This window comes from Phacochoerus africanus, chromosome 4 (genome assembly GCF_016906955.1).
Source record: "Phacochoerus africanus isolate WHEZ1 chromosome 4, ROS_Pafr_v1, whole genome shotgun sequence".
Classification (NCBI taxonomy): domain Eukaryota; kingdom Metazoa; phylum Chordata; class Mammalia; order Artiodactyla; family Suidae; genus Phacochoerus; species Phacochoerus africanus.
This window is the reverse complement of record NC_062547.1, coordinates 5619656-5638681: the sequence shown is the minus strand read 5'-3', so window position 1 is coordinate 5638681 and position 19026 is coordinate 5619656. Positions and strand designations below refer to the sequence as shown.

The 19026-nt window shown below is 40.4% G+C and overlaps 1 protein-coding gene across 1 annotated transcript in view; it reads left to right on the top strand.

Annotated features, from left to right (window-relative positions):
• The window catches only part of C4H11orf80 (chromosome 4 C11orf80 homolog), a 104370-nt gene that overhangs the window by 35666 nt on the left and 49678 nt on the right, over window positions 1–19026 (top strand). Inside the window, 2 exon segments of the mRNA XM_047775160.1 lie at window positions 9754–9863; window positions 18007–18090. Of these exon segments, the coding sequence (XP_047631116.1) occupies window positions 9754–9863; window positions 18007–18090 (194 nt within the window).

Sequence of the window (19026 nt, the reverse complement as noted above, 5' to 3'; positions counted from 1 at the left end):
CATCCTTTAAGAAAGATAAATATTTCTTTGGGCTCTAGTCTCTTCCTGCTTAGCCTATATTGCCTCATTTTTTTGCTATTTAAATCTTTGCCTCTCTTGTACTAGCTTTTTTGCCCTATGTGCAGATATTATCAAGTCTTCCCCAATCTTTCAAAGAATAGAAATAATCAACCCTCAATCCTGCTGTATAGTTTTTTTCCTTTCCTACATAAATTTCTTAAGGGAAGAATCTCTACTCACTGGACTTTTTTTTTTTTTGTCTTTTCCTAGGGCTGCACCTAGGGCATAAGGAGGTTCCCAGGCTAGGAGTCTAATTGGAGCTGTAGCCACCAGCCTACGCCAGGGCCACAGCAATGCGGGATCCGAGCCGAGTCTGCAACCTACACCACAGCTCACGGCAACGCCGGATCCTTAACCCACTGAGCAAGGCCAGGGATTGAACCCGCAACCTCATGGTTCCTAGTCGGGGTCATTAACGACTGAGCCACAACGGGAACTCCTCTACTTACTGGTCTTATTAACTCTTCTCATTCACTCAATTCCTTAGTGTCTTATAAATTGATTCTTTTTTTTTTTTTTTTTTTTTGTCTTTTGTCTTTTTAGGGCTGCGCCTGTGGCATATGGGTATTCTCAGGCTAGGGGGGTCGAATTGGAGCTACAGCTGCCGGCCTACACCACAGCCACAGCAACACCAGATCCAAGCTGCATCTGCGACCTACACCACAGCTCATGGCAAAGCCCAATCCTTAACCCATGAGTGAGGCCAGGGATTGAACCCGCAACCTCATGGTTCTAGTTGGATTCATTTCCACTGTGCCATGATGGGAGCTCCTGACTCTTCATTTTAATCATTCTTTTGAAACCATTATTCTATTATATTTTTATATTTTAATAATTGCTTTCTAATTATAAGATGAATACTGGTTGTAGAACATTTGGAATATGCAATAAAACATGACCAAAAATCACTTATCAGTCCACTGAATAGAGATAATATTTTTTAGCATTTCGATGTTTTTTTCTTATAATCTTAGTATAGTAATAATTACACATAAGCCCAAACAATGTAACAGACATAGCTAATATGGTTGGTTTTCTTTTTTAACAAAGTTGGAATCAAATGGTATATAGAGCTTCTTAACATGCATTTTCTATTTTTTGTTGTTGTTGTTGTTCAACTGTAGTCGATTTACAGTGTTTCTTTTAATTTCTCTTGTGCAGCAAAATGATCTAATCACACACAGTTCCCTGTCCTGTACAGTAGTGGCCCATTGCCCATCCATTCTAAATGTAACAGTTTGTATCCACCAAGCCCAAACTCCCTGCCCATCCCACTCCCTCCCCCCACCCCCTGGCAACCACAAGTCTGTTCTCCTTGGGTGTTTCCTGTTTCTGTTTTGTAAATAGGATCATCTGTGCCATATTTTAGATTCCACAAATCAGTGATAGCATATGGTATTTGTCTTTCTCTTTTTGACTACTTCACTGAGTATGAGAATCTCTAGTTCCATCCATGTTGCTGCAAATGGCATTATTTTGTCCTTTTTTATGGCTGAGTAGTATTCCATTGTATATATGTATCACATCTTCTTTATCCATCCATTGATGGATAATGTTGGAGAGGGTGTGGAGAAAAGGGTACCCTCTTTTCCTATTGGTGGGAATGTAAATTGGTACAACCACTATGGAAAACAGTATGGAGGTACCTCAGAAAACTAAATGTAGAACTACTATATGATCCAGCAATCTCATTCCTGGCATATATCCAGACAAAACATTTATTCAGAAAGACAGATGCTATGTTCAAAGCAGCACTGTTCACAACAGCCAAGATCTTTTTCTATTCATGACGTTATATTGTGAGCATTTTCTATAGTTTTAAAAATTGCTAACCTTGGAGTTCCTGTTGTGGCTTAGTGGATTAAGGACCTGACGTTGTCTTTGTGAGGATGTGGATTTGATCCCTGGTCTCACTCAGTGAGTTAGGGATTTGGCATTGCCATAAGCTGCTGTGAAGGTCACAGATGTGGCTTGGATCCGGTGTTGCTGTAGCTGTGGCATAGGCTGGCAGCCATAGCTTGGATTCGACCCTTAGCCCGGAAATTTCCATATGCTGCAGGTGCAGCTGTTAAAAAAAAAATGGCTAACCTTAGTGTCTTATTCTGAATTTTTGTAACTTTCATCATTCTTTGTATTCAGTAGATAGTCAAAAATTGTTTGTTGAATGAATGGATAGCTCAAGAAGCAGAGAAATTGAGAAGGAGAGCATACAACTAAGATTTAGTCATTCAGGTTAGCCACTTACCAGCTTTGTGATCATAGGCAAGTTACATAGCTTCCTTGTGCCTCAGTTTTCTCATTTGTAAAATGGGAATAATAACAGTTAGGGTTGTTAGTAGGGTTAAAATGTAAAAACATTATTTATTTTCTCTTTACAGCCATACCTGTGGCATATAGATGTTCCTGGGCTAGGGGCCGAATCAGAGCTGCAGCTGCCATATGTCCCAGCCATAGCCACAGCAATGCCAGATCCAAGCTGCATCTGCAACCTACAATTCAGCTTATGGAAAATGCTAGATCCTTATAATGCTTTAATTCCTTTGTCAAAGATAGGTTGACTGTATTTATGTGGGCTTTCTGTTCTGGGCCCTGTTTCTGGTTGCTCTATTCTGTTCCATTGATGTTTATTTTCTTCAACAAAACCATACTGTCCTGATTACTGTGACTTTATAGGAAGTATTGAAATCAGTCTTATGATTTTGTACTTATCCCTTAATATTGAACTGACTAGTCTGAGTCTTTTGCCTCTCCACATAAACTTTATTTATTTTTTAATTTTTTATGGCTGCACCTGTGGCATATGGAAGCTCCCAGGATAAGAGTCATATTGGAGCTGCAGCTGCTGGCCAATGCCACAGCAACACTGGGTGCAGCTAATGGCAAATGGCAGATTCTAAACCCACTGAGCAAAGCCAGGATCAAACCAACATCCTCACAGACATTATGTCAGGTTTTTAACCCCCTAAGCCACGCCAGGAACGCCTCTTCGTATAAACTTTAGAATGTTTGTTGATGTCCACAAAATAACTTGCTGGGATTTCTGTTAGGGTTGCGTTGGATCCATGATCATGTTGGGAAGAACTGACAGTATTTAATTTTCCCAGCATTGCATGGAACATCTCTCCATTTATTTATTCTTTTTTGATATCTTTCATTGGAGTATTATAGTTTTCCTCATATAGCTCTTATACTTAGGGGTTTTGTTTTGTTTTTTGATTTTTGATTTATACCTAAGTACTTTGTTTTTACGGTGCTAATATAAATGGTCATGTGTTTTTAATTTGAAGTTCTGCTTGTTCATTGCTGGTGTATAGGAAACCAGTTGACTTTTGTGCATTAACCTTTTGTCCTGCAAACTTGTTGTGACTCCTTATCAAAGTTCCTGTTGGTATTGGAACAACTGGACATCCACATGGAAAAAAAAAGAATCTAGATACTGATCATATACCTTCATAAAAATTACAGGTAGAATGCCAACTAATAAATGTAGAAGGGGTAAAGGACTTAGAAAATCATGAAGGGATCCTAAACCAATGAGTGTAACTTTGATGAGGAATAGACTACATAACTGGGGGAGAGGTACTTTGAAAATATTTATTAATTACAAGGGGGAAATAGTTTCAGTAAAGGAATCTATGGGACATGTTAACCAGAAGATCAAATTTAACGTCTCCAGTATTGTTTGTTCGTTTTTGTTTTTTAGGGCCGCACTCATGGCATATGGAGGTTCCCAGGCTAGGGGTCAAATCAGAGCTGCAGCTACTGGCCTGCACCACAGCCACAGCAATGCCAGATCCGAGCCGCTTCTGCGACCTACACCACAGACCAGGGCAACTTAACCCACTGAGCGAGGCCAGAGATTGAACCCGTATCCTCATGGTTTCTAGTCAGATTTGTTTCCATTGCACCACGACGGGAACTCCAACATCTCCAGTTTTGGGACAAACTCATATCGTATGCCTCCAGATATGTCCTGTAAGGGACACAACATCACTTTTGTGGTATTTCTGCAGAAAAAAAAAAAAAAAGCATAACCTGCATATTTTAAGGAAAGAGAAGACCATACAAATTGAAGGATATTCTATTTTTAAAGATTGGTCTGGGGGAGTTCCCGTCATGGCGCAGTGGTTAACGAATCCGACTAGGAACCATGAGGTTGCGGGTTCGGTCCCTGCCCTTGCTCAGTGGGTTAACGATCCGGCGTTGCCGTGAGCTGTGGTGTAGGTTGCAGACGCGGCTCGGATCCCGAGTTGCTGTGGCTCTGGCGTAGGCCGGGGGCTACAGCTCCGATTTAACCCCTAGCCTGGGAACCTCCATATGCCGCAGAAGCGGCGCAAAGAAATAGCAAAAAAGACAAAAAAAAAAATATTGGTCTGGGAGTTCCCGTTGTGGCTCAGCAGTAGCAAACCTGACTAGTATCCATGAGGACTCGGGTTCGATCCCTGGCCTCACTGAGTGGGTTAAGGATCTGGCATTGCTGTGAGCTGTGATGTAGGTCACAGACTTGGCTCGGATCCCACATTGCTGTGGCTGTGGTGTACGCCAGAGGCTACAACTCTGATTTGACTCCTAGCCTGGGAAACTCCATACGCTGTGAGTATGGCTCTAAAAAGCAAATAATAATAATAATAATAATTTTAGATTTACAGAAGAGTTGCGAAAACAGTACAAAGAGTTCCTATATACCCTTCACCCAGCTTCCCCCAGAATTAATATTTTACATAACTGTAGTACAGTTATCAAAAATAAGAAATTAATATTGGTGAAATTCTATTAACTAAGTTACAGATTTAAGATTTTATCACTTTTTTGTTTGTTTGTTTGTTTGTTTTTTTTTGTCTTTTTGCTATTTCTTTGCGCCGCTCCCGCGGCATATGGAGGTTCCCAGGCTAGGGGTTGAATCGGAGCTGTAGCCCCCGGCCTACGCCAGAGCCACAGCAACGTGGGATCCGAGCCGCGTCTGCAACCTACACCACAGCTCACGGCAAATGCCGAATTGTTAACCCACTGAGCAAGGGCAGGGACCGAACCCACAACCTCATGGTTCCTAATCGGATTCCTTAACCACTGCGCCACGACGGGAACTCCAAGATTTTATCACTTTTTATGTTCACATTCTCTTTCGATTCCTTGATCCATTCCAATATCTCACTTTGTATTCAGTTTTCGTGCCTTATTAATCTCTTGCCATCTATGACAGTTCCTAAGTCTCTCTTTTTCTTTCATAACCTTGACATTTTTGAAATGTCCTTGTGAAGTATTTTGTAGAATGTCCTTCAGTTTGAGCTTGTTTGATGTTTTCTTATATTAGATTGAGGTTATACATTGTTAGGAAGAATACCACAGAGATGATATGTCCCTTTAGTGCATGATATCAGGGAATTGATATGTCTTATTGTTGATAATATTAACCTTGATCACTTGATTAAGGTGTTATCTGCTAGATTTTTACAAGTAGAGATATTCAAAATATTTTTGAATATTTGGGGGAAATACTGTGAGACTATGCAAATATCCTATTTCTCCTTAAACGTTTATCTAATGCTAATTTAGCATTCATTGGTGGGTCTTACTTGTAGCAGTATAGTGTTATCATGATTTAATATGTCCCATTCCTTCCATATTCATTGGAGTTTATAAGGAAGAGCTGTCTCTTCTTCACCTTTAATTTATTAATTCGCCTATTCATATGAGGATGAACTTGTGGATATTTATTATATTTTGGGGGGTTATAATTCAATACTGTTTTGAAAATTTTCAATTGTTATAATTCTTGCCTTACAGTGTTATTATTATTTTTGCTTTAAAATGTTGTATGTTAAGAAAAATGCAAGAAGAAAAAATAGTCTTTTATATTTATCCACTTATTATTTCTTCTTTTTTTTGGTGTGCCTGTGGCATGCAAAAGTTCCAAGGCTAGAGATTGAACCTGTGCCTCAGCAGCAAGTTGAGCTGCTGTAGAGACAATGCTGAATCCTTAACCCACTGCACCACAGTGGGAACTCCTGGAAAAAATTATTTCATCTTTTATCTAAAAATATCTTTATCTTACCCTATTTTATAAGCATATTTCATTGGATTTGAAATTCTAGCTTGACAGTTTTTACCTATTAGTATTTTAAAGATGTCATTTCATTATCTTCTGGCCTCCATTGTTTAAGAAAAAATTTTTTTTAAACGTGTGGCCACACCTGCAGCATATGAAAGTTCCAGGGCCAGGGCTTGAACCAGAGCCATTGTAGAGACAACTCCAAGTAGTTATGGTGTGGGCCATGAGGGAAATCTTGTATTGCTACTTTATTTTGTTTAATTACTTAATGAACTTCTTACGTTTATAGGTGTACAACAACCATCACAACCAAATTTCCTAACATCTCCATCCCAAATCCTCAGTGCATCCCCCTCAACCCCCAACCTGTCTCCTTTGGAAACCGTAAGTTTTTCAAAGTCTGTGAGTCAGCATCTGTTCTGCAAAGAAGTTCAGTCTGTCCTTTTTTCAGATTCCACATGTCAGTGAGAGCATTTGATGTTGGTGTCTCACCGTCTGACTGACTTCCCTTAGCATGATAATTTCTAGGTCCATCTATGTTGCTGCAAATGCCATATTTCTTTCCTTTTAATGGCTGAGAAATATTCCACTATGATATTCCATATCTTTATCCACTCCTCTGTTGATGGACATTTAGGTGTTTCCATGTCTTGGCTATTGCAAATAGTGGTGCAGTGAACACCGGAATACATGTATCTTTTTGAGTCATGGTTTTTCTCTGGATGGATGCCCAGGAGTGGGATTGCTGGATCAAATGGTAGTTCTATTTTTAGTTTTCTGAGGAATCTCCATACTGCTTTCCACAGTGGTTGCACCAATTTACATTCCCATCAACAGCGTAATAGGGTTCCTTTTTCTCCACACCCTCTCCAGCACTTCTTGTTTGTAGACTTTTGGATGACGGCCATTCTGGCTGGTGTAAGGTGGTACCTCATAGTGGTTTTGATTTGCATCTCTCTAATAATGAGTGATGTTAAACATCTTTTCAGGTGTTTCTTGGCCATCTGCATGTCTTCTTTGGAGAATTGTCTGTTTAGATCTTCTGCCCATTTTTTGATGGGATGGGTTTGTTTTTGGTATGGAGCTGCAGAAGGTGTTTGTAAATTTTGGAGATTAATTCCTTGTCAGTTGATTCACTTGCAAAGATTTTTCTCCCATTCTGTGGGTTGTCTTTTTGTTTTGTTTAGGGTTTCCTTTGCTGTGCAGAAACTTTTAAGTTTGATTAGGTCCCTTTTGTTTATTTTTTTATTTTTATTTTTTTTAATGTCTTTTTGCCATTTCTTGGGCTGCTCCCGCAGCATATGGAGGTTCCTAGGCTAGGGGTCTAATTGGAGCTGTAGCTGCCAGCCTATGCCAGAGCCACAGCAACGCCAGATCTGAGCCACGTCTGCGACCTACAGCACAGCTCATGGCAATGCCGGATCGTTAACCCATTGAGCAAGGGCAGGGATCGAACCCGCAATCTCATGGTTCCTAGTCAGATTCGTTAACCACTGCACCAAGACAGGAACTCCCAATTTGTTTATTTTTGTTTTTACTGTCAGTACTCTAAGAGGTGGATCTGAGAAGATGTTGCTGTTGTTTATGTCAGAGAGTGTTGGCCTATGTTTTCCTCTAAGAGTTTTATAGTGTCTGGTCTTATATTTAGGTCTTTAATCCATTTTGAGTTTACTTTTGTGTATGGTGTTAGGGAGTGCTCTAATTTTATTCTTTTACATGTGGCTTTCCAGTTTTCCCAGCACCACTTATTGAACAGGCTATCTTTTCTCCATTGTATATTCTTGCCTCCTTTGTCATAGATGAGTTGACTGTAGGTGTGCGGGTTTAATTCTGGGCTTTCTGTCCAGTTCCACTGATCTATATTTCTGTCTTTGTGCTATTACCATATGGTGTTGATGATTGTTGCTTTGTAGTATAGTCTGAAGTCTGGGAGCCTGATGCCTCCAGCTCCATTTTTCTTTTCAGGATGTCTCTGGCTGTTCTGGGTCTTTTGTGTTCTGTAGATTGTCTTGGGTAGTATAGTCATTTTGATAATGTTGACTCTTCCAATCCAAGAGCATGGTATGTCTTTCCATCTGTTTGTGTCATCTTTGATTTCTTTCATCAGCATCTTATAGTTTTCAGAGTACAGGTCTTTTGTCTCTTTAGGTAGGTTTATTCCTAGGTATTTTATTCTTTTTGATTGTATTGCTACTTTAAAGTCAGAAACAATTTTTTCTTATTTCACAGAGAAGTAATTAAATCACAGAAAAAAGAGAGGTCACCCTAGGTCAGAAAGTCAGTCAGTGGTAAAACTGAAGATTGATGCAAGTCCTCCTGGGTTTAGTGCCAAGTTCATTAAAATTCAATGTAGCATAACCTTGTTTCCATATTATCTCAGGCTTCGTGACTGAATTATATTTGAAAAAACAAACTAATGGTAAGAAAAATATTACCCATTAAGATTGCTAGCTAGAACTTGATCTTGGTAAAGTTCATGCTTTTTGAGGTGGTTAATGCTTTATTAGATATATGCCATGAATGCTTTAGTAGAAAGGTGTATTATTATTTTAGAACATATTTTATTGTTATTAAATTTTAAAGTTGAATTATTGTATATCACCGTTATCAACCGTATTTAAAAGGTAGAACTTGCAGAGACTGAGATCTTTGTTCATATTTAGTTTTCCATTGTAATACTACTACAGAGGGGGAGTAAGGGGAGTGGTGTTTTATAAAATGGGAGATTTGCTTCTTCCCTTTATAATAAGAGTGCCAAGGTACAGAGGAGAGAAGGATGGTGTGTACTTTGAGGTCCTCTTTATTGATGATGATCCAGGACTCACTGTTGCTTTGTGTAAAGAGTTCTGAGTCAACATATGTAAATACACCAAGTGGTTAATTTACAAATTAAATTAGCAAAAGTTTCCTTTTCTTTGTTAAAGACTACCCTTAAAGGACATAACATGTTAGGTAAATGCCTGAGAAGGTCATTCCTGAATTTTTCTGCTTTCTAATTTAGCTCATCTACTGGATTTGTGTTATTAAATGATGGATTGATGTATTAAAAATGTAAGAATATCAGGGAGTTCCCTTCGTGGCTCAGTGGTTCATGAATCCCACTAGGAACCATGAGGTTTCAGGTTCGATCCCTGGCCTTGCTCAGTGTTGCCATGAGTTGTGGTGTAGTTTGTAGACGCGGCTTGGATCCCTCGTTGCTGTGGCTCTGGCATAGGCCGGCGGCTGCAGCTCCGTTTAGACCCCTACCCTGGGAACCTCCATATGCCGCGGGAGCGGCCCTAGAAATGACAAAAAGACAAAAGAAAAAAGAAAAAAAAAGGAATATCAGAGCTATCAGTTCTGAAGATTTCTGGCATTGGATCTGACCTTGTGGAAATTAACTGAAAATACAAATTGATTTAGCAAATTTTCAATTTGTGTAAAATTGAAAACATGAGATGAAATGTCTTAACCCCATAAAGTAATTCTGAGTGTTCAAGCAATTTGCTGATGCATAGCCACTTCCAGTCATATTTAAAATTTTGCAGATAATCTTTTCATCAGGGAAAAGCTTTCTTGGCTCATCAGTTTAATAAACAGCCCCAGAAACTCTGGTCCTTATGCTGACCGCTTGTTCTATTTTGTTGCCATTTCTTCTCGCACAGAGATACAATCTATACTGCCTGGATTCGCTGCAAAGCTGAACTGGACTTCAGAGGAAGCCAGCTATTCTCAGGACACATCGGGGATAACATCCTTCCTCGTGACTTTTGAGGCAAGTTTTGCTGTTCTGTAAATTAATGATGTTTTGATTCTTATTTTATAATAACAGGATAGAAAAACCTAGGTCCATGGTTGAAATGAAATAAGGCTTTGGTCCCCAAACCTCCTTGTGCAAATTTTAAATCACATAGGAGCTTTCAATTTAGCGATGTTTGTGTCCCACTCCAAGAGGTTGTGATTTAATTGGTCTAGGGTGGTGAAGTAGTCTGCTTGGGCTGCCATAAAAAAATACCACAGATTGGGTGACTTAAACAACAGAAGCTTATTTTCTCATACTTCTGGAGGCTAGAAGTCCAAGATTAAGGTTGATTTGTTACTGTTTGCTCAAATTGCCTTTCCTGTGTATATATGTGGAGAGAGCTTTCTAGTGTCTCTTCTTGTGAGGACTCCACCCTTAGGACCTCATTTAACCTTAATGACTCCTTAAGGCCCTCTTTCCCAATATAACCGCATCTGGGGGTGCGGAGGACTAGGGCTGTAATAGATGATTTTGGGAGGATATGATTCAGTCCATAAGAAGTATGGCCTGAATGTTGGAATATTTTTAAAATCCCAGGAGTTCCCGTCATGACTCAGTGGTTGTCAAAGCAGACTAGTAACCATGAGGTTGAGGGTTCGATCTCTGTCCTCACTCAGTGAGTTAAGGATCTGGGGTTGCTGTGCGCTGTGGTGTAGGTTACAGACGGCTTGGATCCTGCGTTGCTGAGGCTGTCGGGTAGGCCGGCAGCTACAACTCTGATTGGACCCCTAGCCTGGGAACCCCCATGTGCTGTGGGTGCGGCCCTAAAAAGACAAAAGCCGCCCCCCCCCAAAAAAATCCCAGATGGTTCCTAATGTGCAGGTAAATTTGAGAACCACATAAATAAGCCATAATTGAATTTGGAGATCCTTAAAAAGAAAAATGGATTTTCAGTCCAGATCTTATTTAGATACAGTTTTATTAGGTTAAAGATCTTTACTGATTTACTAATAGCCCAGATTTATAAAAGTGACAATTGGGTTCTCCATTCCCCTTAACAATTCTCTGGAGTTCCCATTGGGGCTCAGCAGAAACAAATCCAACTAGTATCCATGAGAATGTGCTTTCGATCCCTGGGCCTCACTCAGTGGGTCGTGGATCCAGCGTGGCTGTGAGCTATGGTGTAGATTGCAGACGCAGCTCAGATCCTTCATGGCTGTGGCTATGGTATAGGCTGGCAGCTGTAGCTCCAATTTGACCTCTAGCCTGAGAGCTTCCATATGCCATGAAGGCAGCCCTAAAATGCAAACCCTCCCCCACTCTCCAATTCTCTGGTTCTCTATCTTTCTTTCCTTTGAGCTAGTGGAGACAAAGAATTAGACTACTTGAAAACATTTTCTCAAAAAGCACTTGGGAGTACTTTCTCATGTTGGAACAATCATATGCTCCTTCTAAAAGGAAATGAAAAACAAAAACAAAAACAAAAAAAAAAGGGAGTTCCCATGGTGGCGCAGTGCTTAATGAACCCGACTAGGAACCATGAAGTTGTGGGTTCGATCCCTGACTTTGCTCAGTGGGTTAAGGATCCGGCGTTGCCATGAGCTGTGGTGTAGGTTGCAGACACAGCTCGGATCCCGCGTTTTGCTGTGGCTCTGGTGTAGGCCAGTGGCTACGGCTCCGATTAGACCCCTAGCCTAAGGAATCTCCACATGCCATGGGAGAGGCCCTAGAAAAGGCAAAAAGACAAAAACAAAAACAAAACAAAACAAAAATAAAATAAAAGGAAATGAGTGGGAGACCCTATAGTGGCTCAGCAGTAATGAACCCAGCTAGCATCCATGAAGACTCGGGTTCGATCCCTGGCCTTGCTCAGTGCCGTGAGCTGTGGGTGTAAGTCTCAGATGTGGCTTGGATCTGGCATTGCTGTGGCTGTGGCATAGGCTGGCAGCTACAACTCCCATTCGACCCTTCTGGAAATTTCCATAAATCACAGGTGTGGCCCTAAAAAACAAAACAAAACAAAACAAAACCCAAAAAATAAATAAAAGGAAATGAGTATGGTTTGGGTCAGCAGATATCCCTGGCTGTGCCTTATCTCTTTTAGGGGAACAAAGGGTAAACAATCTGGAGCAATTAAGTTAGTCAGCTCTAAAACTATTAAAGTCAAGTAGCAATAAAAAAACTAATTCCAGTGAACCAAGGGAAGCAGTTCTAGAAAATGAGATCAGATGTTTTAGCCAGTCTGAACAAACAATGGTAATTCTTAACCTAACATTTATATATATTATTCAAGCCTCCTGACAACTCTGAAGTGGATAGGACAAGGATTATCGCCCTATTTTACAGATACAAGGAAACTGAGATACAAGGTGTTCTCTCATGGTGCAGTGGGTTAAGGATCTGGCATTGTCACTGCTGTGACATTGTCACTGCTGTGGTGTGGGTTCCATCCCTGGCCCAGGAACTTTTGCATGTTGCGGGTATGGCCAATAAATAAATAAATAAAATTGAAAAAGGAAAAAAAAAAAGAAACACTGAGATACAGAAAATTTGACTGGCTTTCCCAAGGTCATACCAAAGTTAAGTGATAGAATTTGAACCAAAGTCTTACTCATATTGATCAGGGTTCTTTCAGTATTCATTCATTCAGAAACCCTTGCGCATTCACCTTGGCCTCACTGTGCTAGACAGAGTTCTAAGACATGTTACTCGATCCCAAGGAACTTGGATTCTAAAGGGAAAGATAGACAAGTAAACAGATAATTACAGGAGAATGTGGTTATACTGTGACAGCAGTAAGCACTGACTGCTGTGGGAGCCCAGAGGAAGGGTACCTATCCCAGGGGGAAAGGGTCAAGGTCTAGAGGTCCTGATGAGACTGAAAAACAGATTTTCTCGGTCTAAAGGGTTCAGAGACTTGAAAAAATAGAAAGCTGTCATCAGAGTGATAAAGTTTCTCTTTCATTTTTTTTTTCCTTATTACAAAAGCAGTGTTTTCCCCAGGAAAATCAAAGTGTGTGATTTGGAGCACAGATTATTTGACTTAATCAGCGTGGCCACTATTACATTTTAGTGTACGTCTTTTCACGTAAGAGTGGGACATTTCACTTCAAGGTTTCCAGAACAGCACAGTTCCAAGCTATGGGCATGGAAATAAGTGAAGGTCAGTGTCGTTGGATGAGGTGGTGAGAGAGCTGTGAGGCTACGTTATTGCTCAGACTGGTCATCTGCTTGGGTGTGGAAGTCAGCCAAGACGATGGCAGGACTTGAGTGTAGAGGAAAGCTGTGAACTAATGCCCAGTAATCAGTTGGTGATGGGTGAGGAGAGAGGAGTAGAACCTCAGAGGAGCAAGGATCTCTTGAAAGCATTTTTGTTCTATTACATTTCGTTGTCTCTCATACTGTGCTGCTATTTAAAAGATATTTGAATGAAGAGAATGAGAAGAGAAAAAGGGGAGGTTGAGGAAGATTTCATCATACTTGTATGACTGAGGAGAAGAGTCAAGTAAGCAAGGTTTATAGCAAAGGCTACTGAGTGGAGACATCTATGAAAAAGATGTAAAAAATGATCCACTGCGTTGGGCATCTACGAAGAGCTAATCCCAGGGAAAACTTCATTTAAGAGAGATGCTGGGTTTTGTGTTTATGCTCAATCAGTCCTTCATCTTGGGGTCCATTAGGCTGGGTAACATGTCCTTCCAAAAACAATTTGATTTTACAAGACATTCTTGACAGTGATATTCATTTTAATATTTATTTTTGTCATGATACTAAATGATAAAATGAGTAGAGAAATACATATATATATACACAGACATATCTATGTATTTATACCAATCTGTATTTCTATATTATCCATCATATATCTACTTAACTACTTAAGGAGAGAGAGACAGACTCTGACTTTCTTTTAAAAAGTCATATAGAACCCATAATCACAAAGTTCATGTTTGAAAATATAAAACAGCGCCCATATTTTGTCATATGATTAGACTCGTATTTAAAGGTAAAGGCCGAAAGATATGATTCAGTAGTGGTTTCTGCTGCCCAGGGCTGGCAACATCTATTTTTTCCTATCAACATGAAAGTAAATTCATTGCTTCTGTAGGTTTGCCAGGCCTGGGGTACTGGGTTTCTAACACGCAGTGTAAAAGGCTATAAAAGACTGTGTGGTGTCTGTCTTTGTCTCTGTCTGTCTCTCTCAAGAACATGAGTAGATCTTAGAAGGCGCTATTTGCTTTGTGTGAGCAATTTGCCACTGACCTGACATTATGCCACTTTATCTTCTCAGTCTGGATTAGGTGCCAGTCCTTCTTGTATATTTCTCTAGCACCTCTTGAACGTATGTCATAAAACTTCTCCCATTGTCATATAAATTATTTGCTTGTCTGTCTTCTACCTTAGTGTAAACTCTTCAAATTAAGATACTATTTATCTCTGTAGGCCCAGGTACATAATAAACCACATTAATTATTTTATTAGTGAATAAATACATATATAGTCGTTATGCATAAACATTGCCTGTCAAGGTCCATAAAAAATTGATAGATTATGTAATATCTGATTCAAATGGTATATGTACAGAAAATGAACATTCTTGAGAGGCAGCATTGCATAGTGAAATGTGGGCTTTAAGAGTTAGATCTAGGTTTGGATCCCGGTTCTGCCACTTAATTAGCAATGTGTGACCTTGGACAAATTAATTAGCTTATTTAGTCTCATTATCCTCATCCATGAAATGGGGTATTTCCTACTTGTATATAGACTGCTTGTCATGTAGCAGGTGTTCAGTAAATGGTAGCTCCCGTCATTATTAATTGTAGACTCTCTCTGGCAGAGCTGCTCAAGGAACTTTCACTTATTTGGTTGCCTTACTGCTAGATATAATTAAGCCCTTTCTATGATACACCCTGTAATCACTAAGGTTACAGAAGTTTGGAACTTTTCCAAGAAGTTGTTTTGGAAGTGTTAAGTATAGAAAATCTAATATACGGCACAAATGAACCTTTCCACAGAAAAGAAAATCATGGACATGGAGAACAGACTTGTGATTGCCAAGGGGGAGGAGGAGGGAGTGGAATGGACTGGGAATCTGGGGTTAATAGACGCAAACTATTTCCTTTGGAATGGATAAGCAATGAAATCCTCCTGTATAGCACTGGGAACTGTATCTAGTCACTTATGATGGAGCATGATAGTGTGAGAAAAAAGAATGTATATATGTATGTGTGACTGGGTCACCTTGCTGTACAGTAGAAAATTGACAGAACACCGTAAAACAGCTATAATGGAAAAAATAAAAATTAAGAAAAAAAATCCAGGAAAAAAAATGCTTTTAAGAGATCATTGCTTTTCTGCTTTTTTTTTTTTTTTTTTTGGCTGCCCTGTGGCACATGGAGTTCCCAGGCCAGGGATCAGACCGAGCCACAGCTGCAGCAACACCAGATCCTTAACCCACTGTGCCAGTGGCTGTGACATAGGCCAGCAGCTGCAGCCCTGATTTGACCTCTAGCCCGGGATCTTCCATATGCTGAAGGTGTGGCCCTAATAAGAAAAAAAAAAATGATAATAACAAGAGGTTCCTGACATGGTGCAGCGGAAACGGAAACGAATCAGACTAGGAACCATGAGGTTGCGGGTTCGACCTCTGGCCTCGCTCAGTGGGTTAAGGATCTGGCGTTGCCATGAGCTGTGGTGTAGGTTGCAGACGAGGCTCAGATCTGGCATTGCTGTGGCTGTGGTGTAGGCCGGTAGCTGTAGCTGCAGTTTGACCCCTAGCCTGGGAACATCCATATGCTGCGGGTGCAGCCCTAAAAAGCAAAATACATATGTACATACATACATAAAATATAAATAAAAAATACAAATTAAAAATGTTGCAATTCTCACTTAAAATTAATAATAATAATAAATTTTAAGAAAAGAATGTGACTATGGTATGTATGCTGGAGTTACTATTTAAATATTATTATTTGCATGTATAAATAATCCTAGATTTATTTCCAGAATTTTCAGTACTTTCTTCTTTTTGTTTTTTGGCTGTGCCTGTGGCACTTGGAAGTTCCTGGTCCAGGGATCCAGCCCGCGCCACACCAGCGACTCAGCGACAACACCTGATTGTTAACCTGCTGCACCAAAAGGGAGCTCCAGTTTTTTTTTTTAATCTACAAAGAGGGCATCGTAATACTTGCCTCCAGGATTGTTGTGATGTGATGTAGTCATAGCACCTGCACATTGTTTGCCAGGTAGTAGGCATTCATCAAGTAGAATCTATTGTTATCATGTATAACATATTTTCGATTATTATTTGGTCCTTAAAATAGTATTGTGAGGAGTTCCCGTCGTGGTGCAGTGGTTAACGAATCCGACTAGGAACCATGAGGTTGCGGGTTCGGTCCCTGCCCTTGCTCAGTGGGTTAACGATCCGGCATTGCCATGAGCTGTGGTATAGGTTGCAGAACGGGGCTCGGATCCTGCATTGCTGTGGCTCTAGCGTAGGCCGGTGGCTACAGCTCCGATTCGACCTCTAGCCTGGGAACCTCCATATGCCATGGGAGCCGCCCAAGAAATAGCAACAACAACAACAACAACAATAACAACAACAACAACAACAACAAAATAGTATTGTGAGGTTGAAAGGGTGAGTTTTATCTCTGTTTTGCAGGTTAGGAAATAAGGTCCAGAGCAGTTAAGTGATTTTTTTTTCATGATTATTTAATTTTTACAGAGCTAGAGTTAGAACACCAGTCTTCTGACTTTTGAGCTTTCTGCTTTACAACTAATAAATGTTCGGATAAACGGATAGTGTCTGCCTCTTTGACTCCACTCAGATTCTTTTTATTTTTTATTTTTTTTCTTTTTGCCATTTCTTGGGCCGCTCCCACAGCATATGGAGGTTCCCAGGCTAGGGGTCGAATCAGAAGCATAGCCGCAGCAACACAGGATCCGAGCTGCATCTGCAACCTACACCACAGCTCACGGCAATGCCGGATCGTTAACCCACTGAGCAAGGGCAGGGATCGAACCCGCAACCTCATGGTTCCTAGTTGGATTCGTTAACCACTGAGCCATGATGGGAACTCCTCTGCTCAGATTCTTAATACAAATTGACCCACATTAGGACGGTAGAATTGAGATAGAATTACTCTTCTCAACTCCAATATAAATTCCTTTTTTTTTTTTTGGTTTTTATGGCTAAACCTGTGGCATATGGAAGTTTCCAGGCTAGGGTTCAAATCAGAGCTGCAGCTGCTGGCCTATACCACAGCCACAGCAACACAGGATCCTAGCTGCACCTGTGACCTACCCCACTCTCACGGCAATGCTGGATCCTTAACCCACTGAGCAAGGCCAGGGATCAAACCCATATCCTCGTGGATACTGGTTGGGCTCATAACACACTGAGCTACAATAGGAACTCCCAATCTAAATTATTTTTAAAGGAGTTCCCTGATGGCTCAGTGGGCTAAGGATCCAGTGTTATCAGTGCTGTGGCTCAGGTCACTGCTGTACTGTGGGTTCAGTCCCTGGCCTAGGAACATTCACATGCCATGGGTGTGGCCAAAATATTACTTATTTATTTAATTTTTAAAATTATTTTGCTTTTTAGGGCTGCACCTGCAGCATACAGAGGTTCCCAAGCTAGGGGTCGATTCGGAGCTACAGCTGCCAGCCTACGCCACAGCCACAGCAACGCCAGATCCAAGCTGCATCTGTGACCTGTACCACAGCTCATGGCAATGTCAGATCCTTAACCCACTGAGCATGGCTAGGGATTGAACCTGCAACCTCATGGTTCCTAGTTGGATTCATTTCTGCTGTGCCACAATGGGAACTCCAAAATATTTTTTAAAAAGTAAAAAATAAAATGTTAACATTTAAATAAATAAATAAATAACTTTTTAAAATTGTTCCCAAAGGTGGTTTTGATATTGTGGGTTTTACTCTTACGTTTGTTCATGTGTCTCCTGAAGTTCCATGAAAAAGGCACTTCAACCCAAGAAGTGATGGCTGTTAAATTCCCTTTTGTGTCCAGTTCTTAGATCCAAAGATGTTTCCCCTTGGATGTCTGAAAGTTTTCTGAGGTTTAATTACTTTTATAAGAAGAAATACCATAATTCATTTGTGTTCTTGAGTTTGTACATGTGTGGTGGATGTTTCTGTTATGTTGTTACAGGTTGATGAAAAGCCCAGAACCTTGATAACAGATAGTCTGGTTATAAAGAATTTTTTACATAAAATTGTCGTGGTGCTCCCTAAGGTATGCTGTTCTTTTGCACAAAAATGATTCTCCTGTTTAAATTATATATTTTTTGGCCATGCCCATGGCATGTGAAAGTTCCCAGGCCACGGATCCAACCTGTGACACAGCAGTGACAATGTAGGATCCTTAACCCAGTAAGCCACCAGGGAACTCCTAAGTCATATTAGTTTTTTTTTTTTTTAATTTATATATTTTTAATTCAGTGAATTTTATTATATTTATAGTTGTACAGCCACCATCACAACCTAATTTTAGAATATTTCCATCCCAAACCCCCAGTCCATCCCTCCCCCTAGCCTGTGCCCTTTGGAAACTATAAGATTTTTATTTTTTTTAATTTTTTTTTTGCCTTTTCTAGGGCTGCTCCTGAGGCATATGGGGGTTCCCAGGCTAGGGGTCGAATTGGAGCTGTAGCCACAGGCCTGCGCCAGAGCCACAGCAACTCAGGATCTGAGCCATGTCTGTGACCTACACCACAGCTCATGGCAACGCCAGATCCTTAACCCACTGAGCAAGGCCAGGGATCGAATTCGCAACCCCATGGTTCCTAGTCAGATTCGTCAACCACTGAGCCACAACGGGAACTCCTAGAAACCATAAGTTTTTTAAAGGCTATGAGTTTGTTTCTGTTCTGCAAATAAGTTCATTTGTATCCTTTTTTTAGATTCCACATATAAGTAATAGCATATGATGTTTGTCTCTCACTGTTTGACTGACTTCACTTAGTAGTATGTCCATCTGTGGTTGCTGCGAATGCCATTATTTCATTCTTTTTTATTGCCGAGTAATATTCCATCTCTCTCTCTCTCTCTCTCTCTCTCTCTCACACACACACACACACACACACACACATCTTTATCCACTCCTCTGTCAATGGACATTCAGGTTGATTTCATGTCTTGGCTATTGTATATAGCGCTGCAGTGAACATTG